The sequence below is a fragment of the Chrysemys picta genome, chromosome 1 (assembly GCF_011386835.1).
Source record: "Chrysemys picta bellii isolate R12L10 chromosome 1, ASM1138683v2, whole genome shotgun sequence".
Taxonomy (NCBI): Eukaryota; Metazoa; Chordata; order Testudines; family Emydidae; genus Chrysemys; species Chrysemys picta.
The window spans coordinates 8,333,765-8,358,136 of NC_088791.1; the positions used below are offsets into that span (position 1 = coordinate 8,333,765).

At 48.9% G+C, this 24,372-nt stretch overlaps 1 protein-coding gene across 15 annotated transcripts in view; it reads right to left on the reverse strand.

The window, feature by feature from the left end:
* Positions 1-24,372, reverse strand: part of LOC101937181 (collagen alpha-1(VII) chain-like) — a 216,523-nt gene that overhangs the window by 115,156 nt on the left and 76,995 nt on the right. For 9 of the 15 annotated variants that reach the window (XM_065552706.1, XM_065552750.1, XM_065552729.1 and 6 more), the window contains exons 33-50: positions 23,253-23,321; positions 22,262-22,339; positions 21,330-21,356; positions 20,557-20,610; positions 19,785-19,856; positions 19,129-19,188; positions 17,533-17,568; positions 14,635-14,679; positions 14,241-14,276; positions 13,647-13,691; positions 12,486-12,521; positions 11,280-11,315; positions 10,142-10,174; positions 7,512-7,583; positions 6,444-6,503; positions 5,578-5,613; positions 3,761-3,841; positions 381-416 (exon numbers count right to left, since the gene is read on the reverse strand). In XM_065552706.1, the coding sequence (XP_065408778.1) occupies positions 381-416; positions 3,761-3,841; positions 5,578-5,613; positions 6,444-6,503; positions 7,512-7,583; positions 10,142-10,174; positions 11,280-11,315; positions 12,486-12,521; positions 13,647-13,691; positions 14,241-14,276; positions 14,635-14,679; positions 17,533-17,568; positions 19,129-19,188; positions 19,785-19,856; positions 20,557-20,610; positions 21,330-21,356; positions 22,262-22,339; positions 23,253-23,321 (912 nt within the window). The remainder of the gene's footprint in view (positions 1-380; positions 417-3,760; positions 3,842-5,577; positions 5,614-6,443; positions 6,504-7,511; positions 7,584-10,141; positions 10,175-11,279; positions 11,316-12,485; positions 12,522-13,646; positions 13,692-14,240; positions 14,277-14,634; positions 14,680-17,532; positions 17,569-19,128; positions 19,189-19,784; positions 19,857-20,556; positions 20,611-21,329; positions 21,357-22,261; positions 22,340-23,252; positions 23,322-24,372) is intronic. The other 6 variants (XM_065552747.1, XM_065552712.1, XM_065552766.1 and 3 more) reach the window with 4 other exon arrangements.

Consider the following 24,372-nt stretch of genomic DNA (forward strand, 5'->3'; position numbering starts at 1 on the left):
ACTTGAAGAACTGTCCCAGAAGAAAAAAGATTCTGAAGTCCCATTTGACAGGTTGGTTGCAGTCTCTAACTTTGGCAGATGAAACCAAACCCAGAAGGAAAACCTAACCAGAGTTGGAGCCAGTTTGGGGGACATTTCAAGAACTTGGGTTGGTCGAGCCAGGCTGAACCAAATGCGAACCTGACCTCCATGCTTCTCATCTGAATCAAAGCCCCCAAAATGGGAAAACAAAAGGGTCCTTTCGGATGACTTGGGAGTCACATCGGAACAGCTTCACATTAATATTGATCAGGAGGTTCCGCATTCTACTACAGACTACATCAGAGAGAGCTCAATCATCTCCATGGCTATGGGAAATCACAGAATTCCCATTATGTTACCTTGGTCCCCACGTTCCCTTTCTGCCCCGGTTGTCCCTAGAACATAACACAAAGTATCAGGTTAAAGTTCAGTTCATGACCAGTTTTGTTATTCTGAATTTCCCAGTTGAATTAAAGCGCCTGGCTTGGTTCTGATCTTACTGTTGCCAGTGTAAACCGGGAGTTAGAGTCATAGAGTCATAGACTTTAAGGTCAGAAGGGACCATTATGATTGTCTAGTCTGACCTCCTGCACAACGCAGGCCACAGACTCTCACCCACCCACTCCTGTATCAAACCCCTAACCTATGTCTGAGCTGTTGAAATCGTGGTTTAAAGACTTCAAAGGGCAGAGAATCCTCCAGCAAGTGACCCATGCCCCACGCTGCAGAGGAAGGCGAAAAAAACCCAGGGCCTCTGCCAATCTGCCCTGGAGGAAAATTCCTTCCCAAGCCCAAATATGGCGATCAGCTAAACCCAGAGCATATGGGCAAGACTCACCAGCCAGACACCCAGGAAAGAATTCTCTGTAGTAACTCAGATCCCACCCCATCTAACATCCCATCACAGGCCATTGGGCATATTTACCGCTAATTGTCAAAGATCAATTAATTGCCAAAATTAGGCTATCCCATCATACCATCCCTTCCATAAACTTATCAAGCTGAGTCTTGAAGCCAGATATGTCTTTTGTCCCCACTGCTCCCCTTGGAAGGCTGTTCCAGAACTTCACTCCTCTGATGGTTAGAAACCTTCATCTAATTTCAAGTCTAAACTTCCTGATGGCCAGTTTATATCCATTTGTTCTTGTGTCCACATTGGTACTGAACTTAAATAATTCTTCTCCCTCCCTGGTATTTATCCCTCTGATATATTTATAGAGAGCAATCATATCTCCCCTCAGCCTTCTTTTGGTTAGGCTAAACAAGCCAAGCTCTGTGAGTCTCCTTTCATAAGACAGGTTTTCCGTTCCTCGTATCATCCTAGTAGCCCTTCTCTGTGCCTGTTCCAGTTTGAATTCATCCTTCTTAAACATGGGAGACCAGAACTGCACACAGTATTCCAGATGAGGTCTCACCAGTACCTTGTATAATGGTACTAACACCTCCTTATCTCTACTGGAAGTTACTCTAGTGTAACCTGAGATGAGGATCAGGGCTTTTCCTTTTAATCCTTTTCTTCATGGATCAGTACATACAAGGGACGCTTGGTCTCTATTATGCCACAGGACAATGTGATAGTAACTCCAATGATGGAAAGACTCTTGGATGTGCAAACTCCTTGAACTAAAGGAGAGTGGCCATTGGCTGTCATTAGTAAAGAGTCTTATCTGAGGCCTGTAATAAAGCTCTCTTGGGTGGCTGCCTGTGTTCCCTCTAAGCTACGAGGTTGGGCGGCCGCCCAGGAGAGATTCAAGTGCCGCACACTTGATTAGAAGAGCTGCGCACATCCGGCAGCATGTGTTCAGGTGCCCCTCCCCTCGCTGCTTTGCAGCTGCTCCCAGGACCCTCCTGCTGGCTGTGCAAAGCAGGGTGGCTGGGAGGGGGGTGCTGATGTCAGGGTGTCCCCTGTACCCCAGCTCCACAGAGCAGGGGAGCAGGGCCACCCTGGCTCAGAACTCGAGAGCAGGAGAGAGCTGCTGCAGTCTGAGGTCTGAACCAGCCTTCTGGGTGAGTGAGTGCCTTTCTTTCTTCTGCTGCTACTGATAGCTCATCTCAATTGATTGGCCTCTTACAATTGGTATGCGTACTTCCACCTTTTCATGTTCTCTGTTTGTATAAATATCTTCTGTCTGTGTGTTCCATTCTATGCATCTGAAGAAGTGAGCTGTAGCCCACGAAAGCTTATGTTGAAATAAATCTGTTAGTCTCTAAGGTGCCACAAGTACTCCTGTTCTTTTTGCGGATACAGACTAACACGGCTGCTACTTTGAAACCTTTCTTAAAGAGACAGCCATGGTCTCTGAGACTTCCCCAGCAGCCAGCTCACACAATCTCTGTCTCTGTCTGTCTATCTGTCTCTCTCACACATACACACACATTCTGTCTCTCCCGCTCCCCCCTGCCCATGTACCCCATCTCCGCAGAGCGGGGGAGGGGAGACAGGGTTCAGGAGAGCTTTCAGTGAGTGCCTTAATCAGACAGCACACAGCATCTCTCAGAAACTTCCCCAACTGCCAGCACACATGCTGTCTTGGTCACACACACCCACACACAGTCTCTGACACACACAAAGTCTCTATGTCACTCACACACACACACAGTCTCTGTCTCTGTCTCTCTCTCACACACACACAGTCTGTCTCTCTCACACACAGTCTGTCTGTCTGTCTCTCTCTCTCTCTCTCTCTCTCACACACACACACACACACACACACACACAGAGTCTCTGTATCTTTCACATTCACCTCCCAACACATACTTGTATTATTATTGTTGTTACTTCTCGGTACTTCCTGCAATGCACAGATATTCTCTGTAATTTTATTCTTTCAAAGTGCTGTTATTTTAGTTTTTTTGCCTGGTCTGTGCATTTGATAATTTTTATTTCTCTTACAATTAAGTTTAATTCTTTGAGTAGTGAGTTCTAAAATGACTAACCTGTCCTGGCTGGAGTAATTAGGCCTATGGTAACTTAAAAAAAAATTATATCTAGGTTTTTTCGTTTCTACTGGTGGCGCACATCCGCACATACCTCGGTGCACATAACAAAATTTATTCCGCACATGGATGGAAAAAATCAGAGGGAACATTGGACTGGCTGCCTGTCTCAATTCTAACGGAGCAGTCTCATGTCCTGCAAAATATACTAGCATGCCCCAAAATGTCCTTGAGGGCTGGTGCATCATCATCACACCCAGATGTCATGGTGCAGTGTACAGTTGTCACGATTTGATGATATGTCGTCATGCTGTGATGATGCGATGTCAAGATGTTGCAATACAAATGCCCTGGTGCAACACATTTGTCCCACTTCAGCTGAAGTTAAAGAGCCAGTGTACACTGACTGGCAGAGCTCTGCCCAGATATGTGCCCTAATGCCCAGGACACAGCCACATTGCTGAAGGATGCGTCTTCTCACCAGCTGGGACAGAGCAGAGCGGTATTTTGCTTGAGTTGCTTACTAGCCCAGGATTGTACCTGAATTTCACGTAGTGTAACAGGTCACAGACTGAGTCACTTCACCTCATAATTGCAGGTTCCCATCTCCCATGCCCAAAACAAAACTGACACCCACCATCTCCTTCCACATAACACCCCCCCCCCCCCCCCCCGTCAGATGGTAGCAAGGAGCCATTTTTAATGTGGAAGCCTCTTTTTCCTTTTGTGTTTAAGAAAATGGTGCAGTTCAGCAAATTGTACTGACATGACCGGTCTTACTGGACCATTAGTTTCTACTTACATCTTTACCTCTTAGTCCGGTCTCTCCTGGTTTCCCAGGTATTCCTGGTTCACCTTTCTCTCCCCTCGGACCCATTTCCCCCTGGAGATAAACAGTGAACACAACTGTTGCTTTCTTCTACTGCATTTTGTACCCCTGATATTCTAGGCTGCTGTGTGATGTGGGTGTCTCTTTCTCTCTCTATGGCAGCTGTGTTTAGGGATGTGAAACAGGCCCAGATCACTCTGTTAGGCATCTAAACATCTCACCTGCGTAAGGTTTGCAAAAGAGGCATTCTATATTCATTCTTATCATTGCCCACCAGCATTACCATGTTCCCTTTGTAGGCCGTGCTGGAGCCCTACGCATAAGTAACAGTATGAACCAAAGGCTGTGAACCAGAGCAGGCCGGGCTTCAGCACAATAGCAACGCACCAGGTGGCAGCTAACTACGTTAGCACATTCCTGTCTGGAAAGGACGGTACAAAAAACACACAGCTCTCTCAAGTAACTATGTAAACACATTCTTAAGGGATAGTCCAAGAACACATCGACCCCTCAAAGATAAGGAGGGAATGACAGGATAATGGATGAGGATATTTTGTTCTAACTAGCAGGTACAAGGATAACAGTTCTAGCTAACAACATCTGGAGAGTAATACTTAACTTGTTTGTATCAATGTATAAAAGAGAAGTCATAAAAGGAGCATCTTTGTGTTAGCCGAGGTGACAGGACCCTGGTGTCCTGATTGAGCTGGTCCCATTATCGCGGGCATACATGTTTGAATGTACCTGTAATCATGGAGCCAGGGTGCTAGTACCATGCTTCCTCGATAATAAGCCTGGCCCAGTGTCTTCACCACCGAACCAAGCCTGTGGCCATTCTTTATGAGTGACACCGAGGTTTGCTGAATCAGTACGCTGCATTCCCGGCTAGTGCAGCTAACATCAGAGCTCCAAGACTGGGCAGCCTTACAGCTCTCCACAGCACTAACGTCATCCTTCCTGACCCAAACACCCTTCACCTCTCTCCACTGGCTACCCCACTTCTCCACCACATTGAGTTAAAACGTCTTGTCCTCACCTTTGCTCTTCCACTCTGGCCTACATCTCCCAATCACCTAGGTGCACCCTCCTCCTAGCCCCCAAGTGAACCCATCCCAAAGCAGCCCACGGTTCTTGTGCCATGTTTGGGGAAGGACCAGTCTCCCAAAACAAAATTCCCCTTCAACAAAGTCTAGGGAACACCATGAGAGAAATATCATCGTTAAGCAGATCTTCTGCACAAGGGGCCCAGATTGACAGAGGCACTTTGGGGAGGTGAGGGGGGCAGCTGGCTGAGTATCTTTGTGAATCTGCATCTAGGCTTTTTTCAGTGCCCTCGTCCACTGGTCTGGCACTTTGCAAAGAGACACTGAGAGATATTTTTGAAGCCAGCCTTTAGAAGATATTTCAAACTGGCCCTCTATGTCTCCAGAAGGGATGGAAAGTGGGTTACATTGGGATCGAGGTCTCTCTAGGTTTCTGCACACGCAGAAATGGCCTGGACACCTTCCTACTGGGGTGTGTTAGGGTTAGGCAAGGGGAGAGTACAAAGAGGCAGTTTTAGCCTGTCATCTTGCAGTGTGCAGGGCTAATGGAGATTCCAACAGAGCCACAACTTGCCTTGAAGCCTCTTCAGCCTTTACAGCTTCCCCACCCCACGAATGTCCACTCTAATCCCACTTTAACGGCATCATTTTTTACGTTGCAAAACCCAACTGATCAAAGTCCATTTGGGCGATACCAGCAAGAGTTGTGATTTTGCTTTGCACACTCTGCGGTCTGTGCTCACTCACCTTTGGGCCAGGTTTGCCGGATAAACCTACATTCCCCTGCGGAGAAATCAGACCGTAAGTCACTTGGCAAGAACAATACCCATAGATGTCACTGAGTTCTGCTCTCACAACCCTAGCAAAACACAATCAGCAGCAGATACAACTCACGGAAGTAATTCCGAAGACACCCTAGGAATTAGGGCGCTGCAGCCAACATGTTTAGACCTGGCCAGAGTCCTAGAGTTTAAGGCCAGAAGGGACCTGACCAGATCACATAGTCAGACCTCCTGTATATGACAGGCCACCACTCAGCCATCCCCACACCCAACCCAACAGCGCTACAGCCCTCAGGACACTTAACGGTGGTGAGCCACAGGCAGAGAACAGGAGGGACTGTGGTGCAGCCATGCCCGAGGTCCTTGCAATGGCAGGGACCTGATTAAGGCCCAGCTTGACAAAGCCTTGGCTGGGATAATTTAGTTGGTGTTGGTCCTGCTTTGAGGTCTCTTCCAACCCTAATCTTCTATGATTCTAAGTAATAGATTCAGGTGGTGCCCCTGGATCTGCACTACAGGGGGAGTTCACCTTCACCTTTGCTCTGCAGTCCCACAGCCTGGGATGAGCTGCCCTGTAATATGATCGTGCCCTATGGGCTCTGTAGAGTGTTTAAGGTGCATCGTTTTTGTATCAGAAGCTACTGGATTAATTTGCTAATGACAGGCCATACGGGGTGAGGCCAGACATTTCACTCTTAGTGCAGCCCCACTGACTCGTCACGTTGGTTTCAGTGCGGGTGCCCAGAGGTAACGGAGCAGCTCAAGCTCAGGGGCTCTTGTTTTCTGTCCTTTCCCCTCTCAGTTCCCATTCATCGCATGGCCCCCACTCACCCTTTCGCCCATGTCCCCCTTCAATCCCGGTTGCCCTGGAATGCCAAAACCTGGACTTCCCTGAGGGGAGAGCAATGAACACAAATGCATCAAATTCACCGTGCTGCTTGGAGTAAAACATAATGATTCTTTTGCCCGCCTCCCTTTTCCTGCCTCCCTAGGAAGACTGAGATGAGATGGTCTCTCCCACCGGGCATCAGCAGCATTCAGCAACATGCAGGAATCCAGACCTGGGCTCGGCAGCCAGCATGGAGGTTTTCAGGAGGAGGCAGTTCTCATGGAAAGGCCCTTAGCTCTTTTGGGCTAGTATCCGCCATGAACATCACATTGAACAAGTCATAGCTGGGGGCAAACGCTGCTGCTAGAATTCTGATCAGTGAACGGAGTGAGTGCATCACTCTCGTTTCACCATCATCGCACCAGCTGCCTGTGCGACTCTGCGTTAGCATCACCGGTCTGCTCTCAACCTACTAAAGCCCTTGAGAATTCCCCTCCCCAAGCACCAGCTAGAGGTCACCTGCCCCTGCTCCCTATGTCACCCTGCTTCAGTAACATGTCATGCGGTGTGTCCATTGCTTCGGCCCTTTATCTCCCCCATCTCTTGAGCCCACCCACTGGGGGTTCAGAGATGCTGACCTGCTTCCAGTTCATACTATAATTACCAGACAGTGTGCTTTGTGCTGCACAAGATACAAAGGGAGATACAGTCCCACCCCCAGACAGCTCCCAACTCAACAGACAAGCCTTTGCGTTTAGGGCCAGACGGAAAGGAGGCAACTCCCACATGATGCATTTCCAGCAAAGAGAGGTAGGAAGTGAAAGGAGACATATTGCTGGACCTCAGGGCCTCATTGTCACCCTCCCGCCTTACAACATATTTATCTCAAAGTCTTTGGCCTCAGTGTGCCACTGCAAACATCAGGGGCTACCATGCATGGACCGTGCACACCAGTTTGGCTTAATGAGAAGCTCAGTCCACATTGTGGCCTTCTTCGCGAAGACCCACAATATACAATTTGAACCAATAAAGGAACTGAAAATTTCCAGTGCCACAAGCACGGCCTTTACCTTCTCTCCTTTATCTCCTTGTTTTCCTTTGTTTCCCTGTGGTCCTGTGGGGCCGACAGGTCCAATATCCCCCTAAGTATGAAGAAGTCACAAAGTTAGTAACGTCCTAGCCAGGGCTTGCCCTTCCTGTGTGACTGCTGGAATCCATGCAATGGGTGGTTCAGTTTTCAATCCACTCTGATGACTAATTTCTTTGAGAAATCCACCCATTTATCTTCGGATTTTATTCTGCTGCCCATCACCGTAGTATCTGGGTGCCTACTATGTAAAATCAATATCTATAGTTAAGTCCCTAGTGGATTTCATGGAGTCAGAGGCTCTGAAAAGAATATCCTTAGCTGTGAAAAATTGTGTAACAGGGGAAGGAATTAGCAGAGTTAACCGGACTTTGCTCTCACTTGCTCCAATGGAGTTAAACCGGTGTAACTCCTAATTCACACTGGTGTAAATGTGATGAGCATCTGGCCCAGGAGTTGTCTGCTATGAAGCTTCAAAAGAGACTGGTATTTTACCAACAAAAATTATCAAAGGTCTGAAGAATAGGACGTCTGAGGCAAGGAGAAAGCGAAGGACCTCGCAGACCCCTCTGCCAGCGCGCCACAGAATGGAATGAAATGTTTTGAGACCCAGACAGCAACCAAGAGAGCATTGCTAAGTCCCAGAATGGGAGGTGGGCCTCATGAGAGGATCCATGTCTTACAGGAGTGTCCCACAGAATGGAAACGGTTGGAGAACAATGGGGATAAATGCGCTGGGCACGCTCAAGCTTGAAGAAAAGCAAAGCAGCAGTTTGTCATGTTGCAAAGGGCGGTGTTAGGAAGAGGAGTTGAGGGATATATTAGCTTTCTTAGTCAACAAGAGCAGACCTAGCCAGGAGGGCTGCAGCAGGGAAAATGTAGCCTAAGTTCTGTAGTTCTAAGTCTGGCAATAAGCTGCTAAGGCAGTGGTCCACAGACTTTTCAGGGTTGCACCCAGGGCCGGCTCCAGGCATCAGCCGAACAAGCTTGGCGCGCCCCGCTAAAGCCCTGGCTGTCCCCCTTCTCTCTCTCCCCCTGCTCCCTCCCTCTTTCCCCCGCTAGCCAGGACACGTCTGCAGCGCAGGGAGTCCCCCTGCACCCTGGCTCCGGCCACCCTGCAGGGGTTTTTTTTTTTTTCTGCTTTGCCACTCCGGCCGCGCCGCAGGTTTTTTTTTTTTTTTTGCTTGGGGCGGCAAAAAAGCCAGAGCCGGCCCTGATTGCACCCCACCCAGGAGCAGAGCCCCGTCTCGGGGCCAAGGCTGGGGGCAGGTCTGGGGTCGGGAGCAGAGCCCCAGCTGGGGGCAGGGCTGGGCGCAGGGCTGGGAGCCGTGGCAGGGGGCAGGGCCAGAGCGGAGCTGGAAGCAGATCAGGGCTGGGTGGCGCTCCCGCCCTGCCCCCCAGGGGCTGGATGGGGCTCTGCCATCCTCTCACCTCCAACTAGGGGGGTGTACCCCAGTTTGGGGACCACTGTGCTAAGGAAAGTACCAGAGTTAGAACATTCCATACCGGACACATCCATAAGGGTGGGGAAAAAAGGGAAATTAAATCAATCCTGCCATCAAGCAGGTGCCTGGCATGGCTAATGCAGCAGGCGGTCTCTTCCACCTCTAAGAAGTCCCTGGATTTTGGAAACCGAGTTTACTCTAGCAATGTCAACATCTCTCCACTCGAGACAGAGTCCAGAGTCTGTCTTGGGCACTAGACCTGTGCTTTACTAACCCCCTTAACCAGTACCCCACAATCTAAGCCTTTTCCACAAGCTGACACTGGAAACAGAATGGCTGGAAGCAAATTTACATCTACCACGTGTCTAGATGTTATGTGAGGGTTTAAATTTGCTTGCATATAAACAAGAGAAAGATTAATGGGGCAGAATCATCGTTGATCATGTGTCATTATACCCAGACTTTGAATACAGCTTCCATATGAGGAGAGACTAAAAAGACTGGGACTGTTCATCTTATAAGAGACTTGGGGAGGGGGGCGGATATGCTAGAGGTCTATAAAATGATGAAGGGGGTGGGGAAAGTGAATAAGGAAGTGTTATTTACTCTGTCACACAACACACAACCAAGGGGCCACCTAATCAAATTAATAGGCAGGAGCTTTAAAACAAATGTAAGGAAGTACTTCTTCACACAACACACAATCAACCTGTGGAACTCATTGCCAGGGGACGTTGTGAAGGCCAAAACTATAACTGGATTCAAAAAAGAATTAGATACGTTCATGGAAGATAGGTCCACCAATGGCTATTAGACAAGATGGTCAGGGTCACAACACCATGCTCTGGGTGTCCCTCAGCCTCTGACTGCTAGAAGCTGGGACTGGATGCTAGGGGCTGGATCACTTAATTGCCCTGTTCTGTTCAGTCCCTCTGAAGCATCTGGCCCTGGACACTGTTAGACAGAGGATACTGGCTAAATGGACCACTGGTCTGACCCAGTATGACCGTTCTTGAATTCCAATCTCTGTTCACTTGAGCTCTGTCATTTCATGAGGCAGGTCTTCGTATATCCCAGGAATCTCAGTGAGTAACATGGTACTCAGCCCTAGTCTTCTTAGACAAAGGTCTCATGCAAGTTTTAAAGTTGTTCTGCATCGTTAACTTACTCTGGCACCCTTCTTGCCTGGAGGTCCAACAACCTAGGAGAAAAGGAAGCCGCATAAGTGTCCTCTTTATTTAGAGGAATTATTTCCCTGCCACAGGTGGATATTAGAATCATAGAAGATTAGGGATCTCAGGAGGTCATCTAGTCCAACCCCCTGCTCAAAGCAGGACCAACCCCAACTAAATCATCCCAGCCAGGGATTTGTCAAGCCGGGCCTTAAAAACCTCTAAGGAAGGCGATTCCACCACCTCCCTAGGTAACCCATTCACCACTCTCCTAGTGAAATAGTGTTTCCTAATATCCAACCTAAACTTCCCCCACTGCAACTTGAGACCATTGCTCCTTGTTCTGTCATCTGCCACCACCGAGAACAGCTCAGTCTACTTCCATTACCCTATAGGACCTTGCACCCTGTGTTTTAATGGCAAAAGCCAATTCCTGTACTGTATCCAACATCAGAAAGGACTATAGGCCTGGTCCAAAACCCATTGAAAGACTCCCATATATTTCAATGGGTTTTGGATCAGGGCCTATGTAACCCCAAGTGTGGGATCCAAAGGTAATTCACCTTCAGGGCAGCGGGGCCAGTTAATCGGCCAAGACTTACCCGGAACAGCCCAAGGACTTTAAGTACACCAGGGCTGAGCCTCGATGGATCCAGCAGGCCTCAGTATCTATCAGAATAAATTTAAGTGCCCTGGTAGTGCCCAAATCAGCCCTGTGCTAACTCTCATAACCGGAAATCAGATTAAATGGATAGGATTAGACTACAAAATCTTTGGGGCCAGGATTGTCTTTCTAGCACCAGTCTCAATGGGGCCCCAGTCTGGATCAGGGCCTTCCAGGAAATAGCATATTACAGAAAAAATAGCAGTAATCACTAATGTGGAACTGGCTTTCAGAATTCCACCACCGGGGAGCCTGGTTTTCAAAAGTCAGTGCAACCCGTGAATCCATGTGACTTTAACAGTGAGTGTGAACAGACAGTTCAGTAAGACTTCCCGAGTTCTGTAGCTTTTCGTGTTGCCCGCTGTAAAGCTGTGCGTTAAGCGGCACAAGCCATGTCTGTATTGTACACTGAGTGATGCAGTATCTATTGTGCAGGGGAGTTACTAGAACTACTGTCCACGCATAGTTACCCCCATGGCCGGAGCACCTGGAAAGCCCTGACTTCCCTGTAAGAAAAGAGTAAATACATAAAGTTAAAAGTTAGAAAATTAAATGCTTTTATGCTTAAAAAACCTAAAGCATCATTTCTTAAAGCAGCCCCCAGCTCAGGCACAGAAGTAAAACATTAGGATGATGCTTAGGGCCCTACCAAATTCATGGTCCATTTTGGTCAATTTCAGGGTCATAGGATTGTAAAAATTGTAGATTTCATGATTTCAGCTATTTAAATCTGAAATTTCATGGTGTTGTAACTGTAGGGGTCCTGACTCAAAAGGGGATTATGGGAGGGTCACAAGGTTATTGTAGGGGGGCTGTGGTATTGCCACCCTTACTTCCGCACTGCCTTCAGAGCTGGTCTCCCCCATGAAATCTGGTCTTTTGTATACATTTATCCTATATTATACAGATTTCATGGTCTGTGATGCATTTTTCATGGCCGGGAATTTGGTAGGGCCCTAATGATGCTGTCTGTCTTTCATTGGCCCAATGACCCGTCGTTGTCATTATGAATGACTGTGATGACTAAGAATGGTCAGTGGCACAGGGAAAGAGTGAGAGTTGTACACTATTGGCTGGGGTTTGGGCATTCACTTGGGATGTGGGAGACCAAGTTCAAGTCCCCGCTCCAGTTACTGTTTACACTAAGTGGAACAGATTGAGAGAGCTCGACCGCAGAATAGCCCATGGCCCAGTCACCTGAGAGGTGGGAGACCCAAGTACAAGTGCCTTCCCCACAACAGACAGAGAGGGGAATTGAACCAGGGTTTCCTACATCCCAGGTAAGCACCCCTAGCTACTGGGCTAAAGGAGACCCCACCACGACTCATTTCGTGAATCTAGTTCTTTTAAAATGCCAGAAACAAAACATTTTTGTTCGACTCAAAATGGATTTTTTTTTCCTAGTTGATGACATTTTTTGCAGTTTTCCGATTCAGTTTGACCCAAAATGAATTTAACAAAAATTTTGGGGTTGCCAGTGAACTGAAAAATCAGTTATTCCCCCTGCCCTGCTTGGAACACGATGTTCCAGAAGAGAGGAAACTTGTAAAGGGAGCTAAACACAGTCACTATTTTAAGGTTGTTATCTGATTATCAGGAGTCCTGACTCCTGTTCTTTGCCTTGGTTCCTCGATCTAAACGACCCCCCCACCCTTGCCGCCTCCCGTATTACTTACTTGGTCTCCTTTCTGCCCCACCATTCCTGGAAGACCCTGTAAAACATCAAAGGAACATTTCCAACAGGTTAAAAATACTTCAGTCGTTTAATTCCGGGGTCCCAAAGGGACCACATTGTACAGCAGGGACAAAGGCAGTGTCAAGTTGGGTCTTCATGGCGCATTTAGCCGTTGGCTTCTTTGATAAGACTGCCCCCAAAAGGGAGTTAAATGTGATGATGATTTTAATGCCATGAAAACTCGTCCATTAGGGAGTGGAACGAGGTCACCAGCGCCTGGCACATAGGCTACCGCTCAGCCATCAGATGGGAACATTGATCATGAACCTGGGCCCAATTTGAATAGGGCGACCTAGAAGCGATAAACTCTATGTCCCACTACCGAGCTTTTCAATACAAGCTCAGCCCCATGCCATGAACTAGCTCTTCTTCAGGGACCTCCAACCAGATCCACACGTACATACAAATCTCACTAGAAATTCGCCCAATTTTTAACTGACAGAAGTTTGAATACAAGACCAGAAGGCACCCATACCAGCCCCCACTCTAAGGGCTTTTGGGTACGAGAGAGAGATCTGCCAGTCAGTAGGAAACCTAAATCAAACTCTGAGATACCCAAATCTCACCACTTCATTGCCATTCCAGGAGGATAAAAGGGGATGGGGATAGTCTTCAACCTGAATGCGGCTAGGTGACCAGATGTCCCGATTTTATAGGGACAGTCCCAATATTTGGGGCTTTTTCTTATATAAATTCCAATTACCCCCCACTCCCAGTCCCAATTTTTCACACTTGCTATCTGGTCACCCTAAATGCACCCATTGCAGACTCACGTTAATGAAGAGCCTGATTCTCATTAATACCATGTTTCTTTCACACCATTCTGGCAGGTAAAAGCCCCACTTTAATGCCCCTTTACCCAGAGTGGCATAAAGGGACATTCATGTAAATGAGAGCCAGGTTGAGCATCTCTAGCAACGGGAGATGCCAAACAGAGACTACAATGTTTGCAAGAGCTGTTGAAAGTGGCTCCAAAGGCACCGCAACATCTAGAAGGAGCTGGCTCTGCGATGGTCTCGTCAAGAAAGGGTTTGGGATGGTTCCATTTGTTACAGGCAGGCTCATTCTGACAGCAGCTTGTCAAGCAACTTGATTGACTTACAGCAATTCCTTGAAGTCCCTTCGGCCCCATTTCTCCAGGCTCCCCCTGCAAGCGACAGAAAATACATAGGGATATTAGATGCATAATTTTTGCCAGAACAGACCAATGGTCCACCTACTTCAGCGTCCAATCTCTGACAGAGCCTGGTGCTCAAAACTGCAGAGGAAGTCACCTGCAGGGGAGATATCTTCCTGTCCCCAGCTGGTGATGAGCCCATGTCCTGAAGCATGAGGATTGGTAACTTATTTTTATCCTAACTGCAAATGCTAATAAAAATGTCCAATTTTATTTTGATCCTTGATTTAATAATTAAATGAAATTTCAGAAGGAATGTGCCTTGGGGATCTGTAAAACAACAAATATGCATGGGAAATATTCCTCAAAAGAAAACTGAATACACATTCAACAGGCTAAGACCCCTCAGATATTGGGCTCAATTCTGCTGCCAACCACACTGGTTTTAGCCCAGTGTAACTCCACCAACTTTATCTTTAATCTATGCCAGTATAACCAAGAGCAAATCAGGCTTATTCTCTCTCTCCTCTCCTATGTCCAAGCATCATTTATTTCTATCAGTTTAAGGACCCCTCTCACCTTCTCCCCTTTGACACCTGCTTGGCCTTTTTTACCCTGGAAAATGAAAGATGCTTTTGTTAAGACAAAGATCCATTTGCAAAGAAATATCAACCCACGAACATGCAAGCCCTGCACTTTGCAGGAGAAAGAGCTTTGGATATTCCTTCTCCAGGAGTTTGCAAAGCAAGAGGACAAATATCTTTGCTTTCATATCAATAGACTTTGCATTCATATATTGCTCTTCAGGTGAGGATTTCAAAGAGCAGGACAAATAATAATTAATTCTCACAATATTGTGTGTATTATGGTAACACCAGCTGAGATTGGGGTTCCATTTTACCGGGGTAGTTTGGGCTCTAAATTCACTGAATTTTTTTTGTTAAACTTTGATTTTGGTTCACCCAAACCCTACCTTTGGGCCAGTCAGTCCTTCTTCTCCAGGCAATCCTGGTTCACCCTAAACAAAACAAAAAAATGTTATTTCCCTGACTGTCCCATGTAGTCTGTCCCAGAAAGAACTCATTAAAAACACCAGTAGTTATAGGCTTAAGGGCCCTTACAGAAAACACCCAGTCACGCTTTTTTCTTTTCTTAGAGAGGTACAATTGCACATGCAAAAATGCACATACAAGTGCATGCCCACATTTGTGTACACAGTACCACGATTGCACATGCAAAGGGCAAGTTAGAGACTGCTGTTTGCATGTGCAAATACCCAGTTCCCATGCCTTGTTATAAACATGCACATGCATTTTTCTACATGCAAGTGGGGCTTGGCCCTCAGTGTTGTGTGTTGAAGGGGCAGTTCTTTAGAAAGCAAGTTCTCCATTAGCTAGACAAGATGGTCTGAAGTGAGTCATCTGTCCATCTCCCAGAGCCGCTGCTCTGCAGAATCCTCTCCAAGCAATAAGCCACTTGATGCTGGAGAGGCGTGGAAGAGAAACAGTGATAAGAAGATGGAATTAGCCAGACCCGACCGTTGGCCAGTTAGGTTCGGTATCCTGCCCACAGCAGTGGTTGTCGTCCCATGCTTCAGGGGGAGGGCAATTGCTCACTCAATCGTGCATTTAGCTACTCATTCAGTGCTACATGTAGGGGCCAGGAGATCTTCCCAGCCCATGGAGGTGACCACTTGATGCCCATAGATTTGATTATCTTTCACATACCTAAGCCACTCTCGGGGCTTTTTTGTTACATCAAAAAATCACAGGATTTGACTCCCTGATCCTTGTCCAACAGTGACTGTCACAGGCTGATGCATCAACATTTTCCTCGGCCTCGGGCGGCAAAATCCTCCCCACTCTCCCCGAGTCACTTCCCCAACAATCATTGCCACCCATTTGTGAGGGGCCTCTCTCATGGACACTTTGTACACGGTAGGGCTGCTTACCAGCAGGTCAGGGTCCTGTACCAGATATGGACTGGCTACAGAACTCCCTTCTCAGGGCGAGACACACCAGATGTGTTCACTAGAAGATCCTTTAATGCATTGCCAGCAATGGCGGAGGTTAGCTTTAAAAAGGTATGTTGCCTTGTGGCTGAACAGTATAATACAGTTTAATATGCCTTTCCAGACACCTTTCACCTTGCCAGCCTCCACCAGGAACTAGGGTTGCCAACTTTCTAATCGCACAAAACCGAACACCCCTGCCCTGCCCCCTGCCCCGAGGCCCCGCCCCTTCTCTGAGGTGCAGCCCCCACTTGCTCCATCCCCCCTCCATCCGTCGCTTGCTCTCCTCCACCCTCACTCACTTTCACCAGGATGGGGCAGGGGGGTTGGGGTGTGAGTGCTCTGGCTGGGGTGCGGACTCAGGTGAGACCAGGGATGAAAGGTTTGGGGTGCAGGAGGGGGCTCCTGGCTGGGGCTGAGGGGGTTCAGAGCGTGAGAAAGGGTGAGAGCTCCGGCTGGGGGTATTGGCTCTGGGGTGGGGCCAGAAGTGAGGGGTTCAGGGTGCAAGAGGGGGCTCTGTGCTGTGCTGCAGGGGGGTGAGGGCTCCATCTGGGGGTGTGGGCTCTGGGGTGAGGCCAGAGATGAGGGATTTGGAGTGCAGGAGGGGGATCAGGGCTGGGGCAGAGTGTTGGGGGGGAGTGCGGGCTCTGGGAGTGAGTTTGGGTGCGGGAGGGGACTCCAGGCAGGGGGTTGGAGTGCGTGATGGGGTTCAGGGTACACGGTCCCGCCAGTGCTTACTGTGGCTCCCAGGAAGCAGCTGCCAGGTTCCTGCAGCCCCATGGAGCATGGGCAGCCATGGACGGGAGGCTCCGTGCGCTGCTCTTGCACCCACAGACGCCACCCTCACAGTTCCCATTGGTCGCGGTTCCTGGCCAATGGGAGCTACGGAGCCGGCACTCAGGGCGGGGATAGCGCATGGAGCCTCCCTGGCTGCCCATAGGCCTAGGGACCGCAAGGACCTGGCAGTCGCTTCCAGAAGCCGCACAGAGCTATGGCAGGCAGGGAGCCGGCCTTAGCCCCGCTGCGCCGCTGACCGGACTTTTAACGGATCAGTTGGCGGTGCCAACCGGAGCCACCAGGGTCCCTTTTCAACGGGGCGTTCCGGTCAAAATCTGGACGCCTGGTAACCCTACCAGGAACCTAGGAATTCCCAGGCTGGATCAGAGCAGAGACCACCAGATGTTTCAGAGGAAGGCGTTCAAACCGGACATTAGGAAGATGTCGGCTAATCTGTCCCCCACTTTCAGACTCATCCTAATCCCTAATAGTTAGAGGTTAAGACTTGAAGCATGAGTTTTAATCTGTCTTCAAGAATGGATGGATCTTAGCATTAACTACTGCAACTCTGGATATTCTGGCTAGCCATATAAATGGGAACATAGGACACAGGACTCGAAGGGATCGCTGTGTCACTGAGTCCAATCCCCTGTTACCACAGGAAGCCACGTCATATAGTCCCATTCATAAATGTATCAAGCTCCACCTTAAAACTACTTAGGTTGTTTGTCCCCCACTACTCCTATGGGGAGGCTGTTCCAGAACTTTACTCTTCTGATGGATAGAAGCCTCCTTCTAGTTTCCAGCCTAAATTTATTCATGACCAGTTTCTACCCATCCAGTCTCTTTTTTTTAAGTCTTGCTGGATTCTTGGCCTCAATGTCATCCTGTGGTAGGGAGTTCCACTGTCTAATTATGCCTTGTGTGAAGAAGGATTTCCTTTCACAGGTTTTGAATTTGGGGTAGTGTCATTGTATTCTATGCCACAAGTGATGTCTGTCCACCTTCCCCGTCAAAAGACCACCACCCATTTCCAACCACCCTAGCACAGGTTCAACTTGGATGAGTGTTTTTAATACCCGCCTTTTGTCCTTGTGCTCCGGGTGGTCCCATTTCCCCCTGAAAAACAGAGAGAGAAGACAGCTCAGACTCTAGGACTCATTGCTGGCTCCTGTCCTCTTCATCATCATCACCATTCTTCAGTGTTTCTCTCCTTTTTCAACCCCAGCAGCAGTGCATGAGTTTCAACCACACCTCTCCATTGTGATCCAGCTATTTACAAAGGGCTGATTTCAGCAACGCCCGTCCCTCACCTATTAGATTGTCTCCTCCAACAGTTTGCTAAATCCAGTTCCATCAAACAGTGAAGACACAGGCATCTTGCAAGGACAGAGCAATTCCTACCAGGTGTTTAGGGGAAAGGGCAGGATGCCGGAAGCCCAAGCGGGATTTTTGTGCCACAAGTCCAGCTGCACAGGAACTCCAGGCACTGCCTGGCACAGCAGGGATTTGGGGGTAGAGCTGCTGGACCTGCCACCAACCATTTCCCTTGGCAGAGGGGGAGGCCAGGTGCTGCACAGGCTGCAGTGGACACTGTGGAACAGCTCCACTTCTGTTCCATGGCCTAGGTGCCTTCCCTCTCTACAGCCCCACTGGAACACCCCAGAGCACAGGCCGTGAGGCTCAGGCTGCTAATTGGGACCAGTGTTTGGGCGTTAATGCCGTGCAGGTCAGATGCTAATTGGATCAGACTGACTCCTCCCCAAGCTGGAACCCCGCAGCCACATGGTGCTCACGGCCAGGTGAAATTCTCTCCTACCTCTGAGAAAATAACGTCCAGTCCAAGTCCGACAAATGAGGCTGCATCTACACTGGGCTTTGCTGCCAAACACCTGGCTATTGCTGGTTTAGTTCTACTGCAGTAGCCATATTGGGCACCAAGGTTCCCCGTACTGATGGTGTTTAAATCACTGAGTCCTCCCACCCTAATGAGAGAAGGTCTAAACACCATGATAAAAATGCTGGTGGCCACTGACACCTTGTCTGCACTAACCTGCCCACGAGAGCTGGTGGAAAAGAGGAGGAGGTTCCACAGAACATTTTGACAAAAATTGAGGGGGAAAAATACATATTTCAATTTTTGGCAGAAATTTGAATACAGGGCTACATCTCCCATGACACAGCATGATCTCCCCTTTTGGAGACAGGAGGCAGTACATCATGGGAGTCCCTGGCCATGGTGCTTCCTGGGAGATGTAGTCACTCTGGGGAGCTCAGCCCATAGAGGAGAATGGGGACATGAGGCAAGTAAACTATAACTCCCATGAGGCAACGTGGCAGCATGTCCAATTTGAAATATTTCGGTTTCAGCTAAAATATTTAGGTTTTCTGACTGAAAAATATAGAAATTTTTGTGTGAAAGCAGATAAATATTGCTCAGAGGTCTAGCATGAGTATATCTAGGCAAGCTGGGAATCACACCCCTAGCTTCAAGTATGGACGTAACTTGTGATCATCTAGTCTGACCTTCTGCATAACCCAGGCCATAAAACTACAAGGACAGATTTAGTTTTTTGGTTCTATCTGTTAATAACTACATCTGGAGTGTTTAAGGAAAAGGGGAGGGACAGAGGTTGCCTATTGCACATGTACAAACCTGGTTGCAAAGATTAAACATACCTTTCCTCCTTCTGCTCCCTTAAAGCCAGGTGTGCCTGGAATGCCGATCCCTGCTTCCCCCTGAAAAGCAAACACAGCCTAAGTGAAGGTAACACTCCAGAGGGAGAAGAGAGACAAGAGAAGAGAGAAGAACTGTAACTGAAATCAGTCCTATCTACAGCAGCGTCTCTGAACTCCCACTGGGGGCCAGCAATTTAGTGCAGGACCATTTTGTCTGGAGAAGTGTCTGGTGATGTAGCCTCAGCATTACAGGGTTGTATTTATAAGGTCGGCCTAAGTTGCCTGGAAAGGGAGACAAGTTAAGAAAAGGACTGTAGAGGTTTCAGGTGAGATGTGAAAGAGGATGGGGATAAAGGAGGCAGGGACACCAAAGGAGGCCATCCCGTGGGAGAGGAGAAGGCCCTGGCATCTATACTGGCCAAACCATGCAGATGCACAGAGAGGAGAGGAGTCAGAGGAACAGGGAAGGCTGGCTAGACGGACAATGTCTATACTGTTCCATGATATTGGCTGCAGCAAGTCCATGGAGCAGGGGGAGACATGGTAACACTTCTCCATCCTCTTCGCACTTGGTACATCCTGCCATTACGGCAACACAGCTATTTCTGTCCCCTCTGGGCAGATGAAAAGTAAAGACATATTACATGAGTAATGACCTTTTCTCCCCTTGGCCCGGGAATTCCAGGAGCACCATCCAGCCCGAGGGGGCCAGGCAAACCGGCTTTCCCCTGCGAAAGAGGAAGAGAATTTGGTTCAATGCAGGGCCTGTCACACCCAAGGCATTTAGGGCTAGTGCCAAGCCACATGATAAAAATGAGGTCCCTCAGAGTGCTGGGAATTAGCTCATTCAGCATCTTAGCCAGTGAATGCTGGTGCCCTCCACAGAGGGAAGTGTGACGCTACCCAGAGGCACCTCACTCTTTGGCTTTCTCCGCTACCTCCAGCTTTTGGGCCTCTCTCTTGGCCAGCTCTAACTGCTGCTTCTCATGTTCCATGAGCACTGCTCTTATCCCCTCGTAGTTTTGACTGCAGCTTCCAGGCCACGGTCAGCACAGAGGTTTTCTAACTCTAGTTTGGGAAGTTTAGCATATGTCTCCAGCTTACTCATCCTGCTTTCCCCTTTGTTCTAGTTCCCTTACTGAAAATAAACGGAAAACAAGAAACCGTCACCTTTTTCTTCACCCGTTCCCAACCTTCTCACCTTGGACTCTTAGTATCTATGCTATCTAGTGAATAAATTCCGGGAGCGTGACCCATGGCTAACCAGCAAACAGGGTGTAGATCCTGCCGACTACGCTTCCATGACATTTCCCAGGCATCCCAGGATGCATTGCTCTCCGCCCCACCCTAAGCGACGGCCTGCGTCTGACAGGCTCCGTCTGGCCCAAAGCGACTACTGGCGAAAGTGCAGCACCAGTCTGTACTCACGGTCTCTCCTGCATCTCCTTTGTCGCCCTTGGCGCCGCTTTTCCCTCGAGGCCCCTGTATAATGCATGAGAGACTCTGACCGCCTAGAACACCACTGCATGTTTCCAGGAGCCGCCCTCAGTATCCATCATATGTTCAGTGATTAATGCTCATGCATTAAAGAACCTTTTGGATACAATGGCCCCCCAGAAACCCCTGCAGCCTGCCACAGGACACAAGCTGCCGCAGAGACCAGCGGTACAGGGGAGAATCATACTCGACATAGTGTGTTATTGTGGCCAGTGATGGTCGTAGGCCTATGCTACTTGGGCAGCTCCCTCCCTGCATCATACACACACACCTACTCCTGACCGGTAGCCATAGCAACACTACTAGCACCACCAGACAGATCAGGGATCAGAGGGGAGGGGCATAGGGAGAGGGGAGGGAACCAAAAGAAGGAAATGTCTCTTCTTGGATAAGTCCCCAGGCTGAGCATCACTGGGGCATGTATTCAATCCATTAGGCAGCTTAAAAATAAAATGCAGGGCCATCAGTCAGTTGCTGAGACAGACAGACAGACAGACAGACAGACATGTGGCATGCAGTCTGGTTGAAGCCATGTTGGTCCCAGGATATTAGAGAGACAAGGTGGGTGAGGCAATGTCTTTTATTGGACCACCCTCTATTGGTGAGAGAGACAAGCTTTCGAGCTGCACAGAGCTTTCCTCAGGTCTGACAGACACACAGACACACACAGGAGATGAAACTAGGAATAAATCTCATCTACTTACTCTACGACCTGCGTCTCCAGGCTCGCCCTGAAACAGAGGACAGAGAATGATACAGCCTCAGAACAAGACAGGAGCGATCTTGTTTCCTTCTCAGGGCCCCCTCCCTTTCTGCTGGAACCTCCTCTCAAAGATCTACACAATCCGGGCTGCAGTCTGCCCCACTGGGATCATTCTGCCCCACGCGTGTGAGGGGAGCCACCTCCCATGTTTGCACCCAGGCAAGATGCTGCAGGATTCACCGCTTGGCTTGTACTCTCCTGCTGTTTCAAAGCAGGTGCCAGGACTATTTTTTTGTTTCCTTCTGCAAATTCAGTGCTGGGGCTGACAGTCCCAAAGGCCGAAGCCCTCTACCCCCAGGACAAGTATAGCTGCCATAGGAGCTTCCGCTACACTGCGCAGCCCAGAGGCCTCCACCCCAGAGAGCCAACTTGGAGACCACCTCTTGGGCTGAGAGGGGAGTTCAAGTCCCACTCCGCCATTGTCCTCTGCTCAAACTGTCTAGGAGGTGGCTGGGTAGGGAGGCAACTATTGACAACTGGGTCTGCGCACACTGCAATATTTCCCCTCAATCACGGAACCACCCCCAGACGGTAACAACTTTCACTCACTCCTATCCCAGGCTGCTTTCAAACTGGCCCCCTAGGTCCTCTAAAACTGCGGTTGGACCCCATTGTCTTGTGATGAGAGGTCAGGCTACAGAGAGGAGCCTGATCCTGCACTCACAGACGTCACCAGTAAAGCCCCATTGGCGTCAATGGCACAGGGTTAATTTGCAGATGTCTAGGAGGCCTGACCCCTCGCTGTGTGATAGAATGTGGATTCCCCCTGCCTTGACAAGGGTAACTCCGCTAGTTACCCCGCATTGAGCACACGCCCCCAGGTGTCTATAGCATAGCAAGGCAGACGAATGGCTAGTTCACAGTCACACACACCTTCACAGACATCCCAGGCGGTCCCTGTGGCCCTGGCGGTCCTGCTGCTCCAGGAACTCCCGGCTGCCCTTTCTGTCCCTGAAATGATTCAAGCCAAACATTTGAGAGACACAAGCTCTACCCCAGTGACCTTTACTCCCACTCCTAGTGAAGCTGAGCAGCATAGGAGCCTAGGGTAAGTGCCCCGTGTCACTCAGTGGGGACCACTATGGCCAATCACTGAGCTGCATGGAGAGACACTGAAGGAAAGAAATTCATAACCCTGCTCTCAAGAGGACAGAGGATGGCTGCAGTGTAAAGAGAGGATGAGGGTACAGCAGGAAACACTGAGCAGGCATAAGATTATTTAGAACATACGTTGAGATCCATGCACCCAGCACTGAAATGCTGCCACCTCTGGGGTGAAAGGCAGCAGCTGGTTAATAGCGCAGAACACTGCCAGCAGCTCAGGCCAGGACAGGAAGGAGGATTTTGTATCTCATTGAAATGACAAGGGGGGACTTCAAGAAGCCAGAGAGCAGTTAGCCAAACTGTACTTCATCAGGATGTGGGGGTTAACAACCCTAATCTTACACAATGCCCCATGAGAGCCTTAAGGCCCACACGTGGCCAGGTCGACATCCAGCAGCACAGTGCCCTCTAGTGCTAACTCAAAGGAAAGAGCGCTGCCTCCCAAGTCACCAGCACCTGTACAGTAGATATCCAGGGAAAGGAAAGCATTGGCCTAGCCGACTCGTATGTTGCATCCCTTTCTCCCTCAGTGCACCTATTTTGATCCTAAGCTACCTGGTGTAGGGTCTGTCTTGTGCTATATATGCATGTACAGTGACTAGCACAATCCTAACACAGAGACCCGTTGGCCGCTATTGGACTACAGATAATCCTAAAGGCCTGGCAGCCCCGCTTGTGCCATCTATGGTGACCATACACCATTTGGAGACACCGCCAGTAGAAGGGAGGGGGTTATACCAGATGTCATGTGTTTACTCACAGGAGAGCCTGGTTGTCCGTTTCGGCCAGGGATCACTTCCACCCCTCCCAGCACGTAGCCCGGTTCCCCCTGCACAACAGGAAGCAGCACACTCAGCAGCTGACTGGGGCGTCAGGAAGCTTTTCTGTTCAGATTTCCATCCGAGGAAACCCTGAGAACTTGCTCTGTACACAATACACACTGCAATCCGTAGGGCCAGATTCCCAGCTGGGGTAGGTCCCCAGGGTTCCATTGACTTCAATGGAACTTCACCCATTCATGCCAGCTGAGGAGCTGGTCCCGACTTCCTCGCTCTTCAGTCAGTTAGTCTATTGCTCCAGAGGCTGTTAAACAGGCAGACAGGCGTATAAACAATCATCCCCAAAGGACAGGCCTGATACAGACGTTACTGGATACAGACTGGCTAACCTAGGGAGGAGGGTTTTAAACTAGGTTTAATGGGGGCAGGAGATAAAAGCACACAGGTAAGTCAAAAACATGGAGATCTGGGAGAAGAATTATAATCTGGCTAGAGCATGGGCCATTATAGCAGGGATAAGGGCGAGACAAGAGAGAACATAGGGGGAAATCAAATCCGTAAGTGAGATGTCTGTATACGAATGCGAGAAGATGGGGAATAAGCAGGAAGAACCAGAAATGCTAGTTCGTAAACACAACTATGACATAATTGGCATCACAGAGACCTGGTGGGAAAATACACATGACTGAGATATTGGTATAGAAGGGTACAGCTTGCTCAGGAAGGACAGGCAGGGAAAAAAGGGAGGAGGTGTTGCCTTATATATCAAAAATGTACACACTTGGACTGAGGTTGAGATGAAAATAGGAGACAGGCTTGTTGAAAGTCTCTGGGTAAGGATAAAAGAGGTAAAAAACAAGAGTGATGTCATGGTAGGGGGCTACTGCAAGCTACCAAGGATGAGGGAGACAAATTGTTCTCCTTAACCTCTGAGGATAGGACAAGAAGCAATGGGCTTAAATTGCAGCAAGGGAGGTTTAGGTTGAACATTAGGAAAAACTTCCTAACTGTCAGGGTTGTTAATCACTAGAATAAATTGCCTAGGGAGGTGGTGGAATCTCCATCATTGGAGATTTTTAAGAGCAGGTTAGACAAACACCT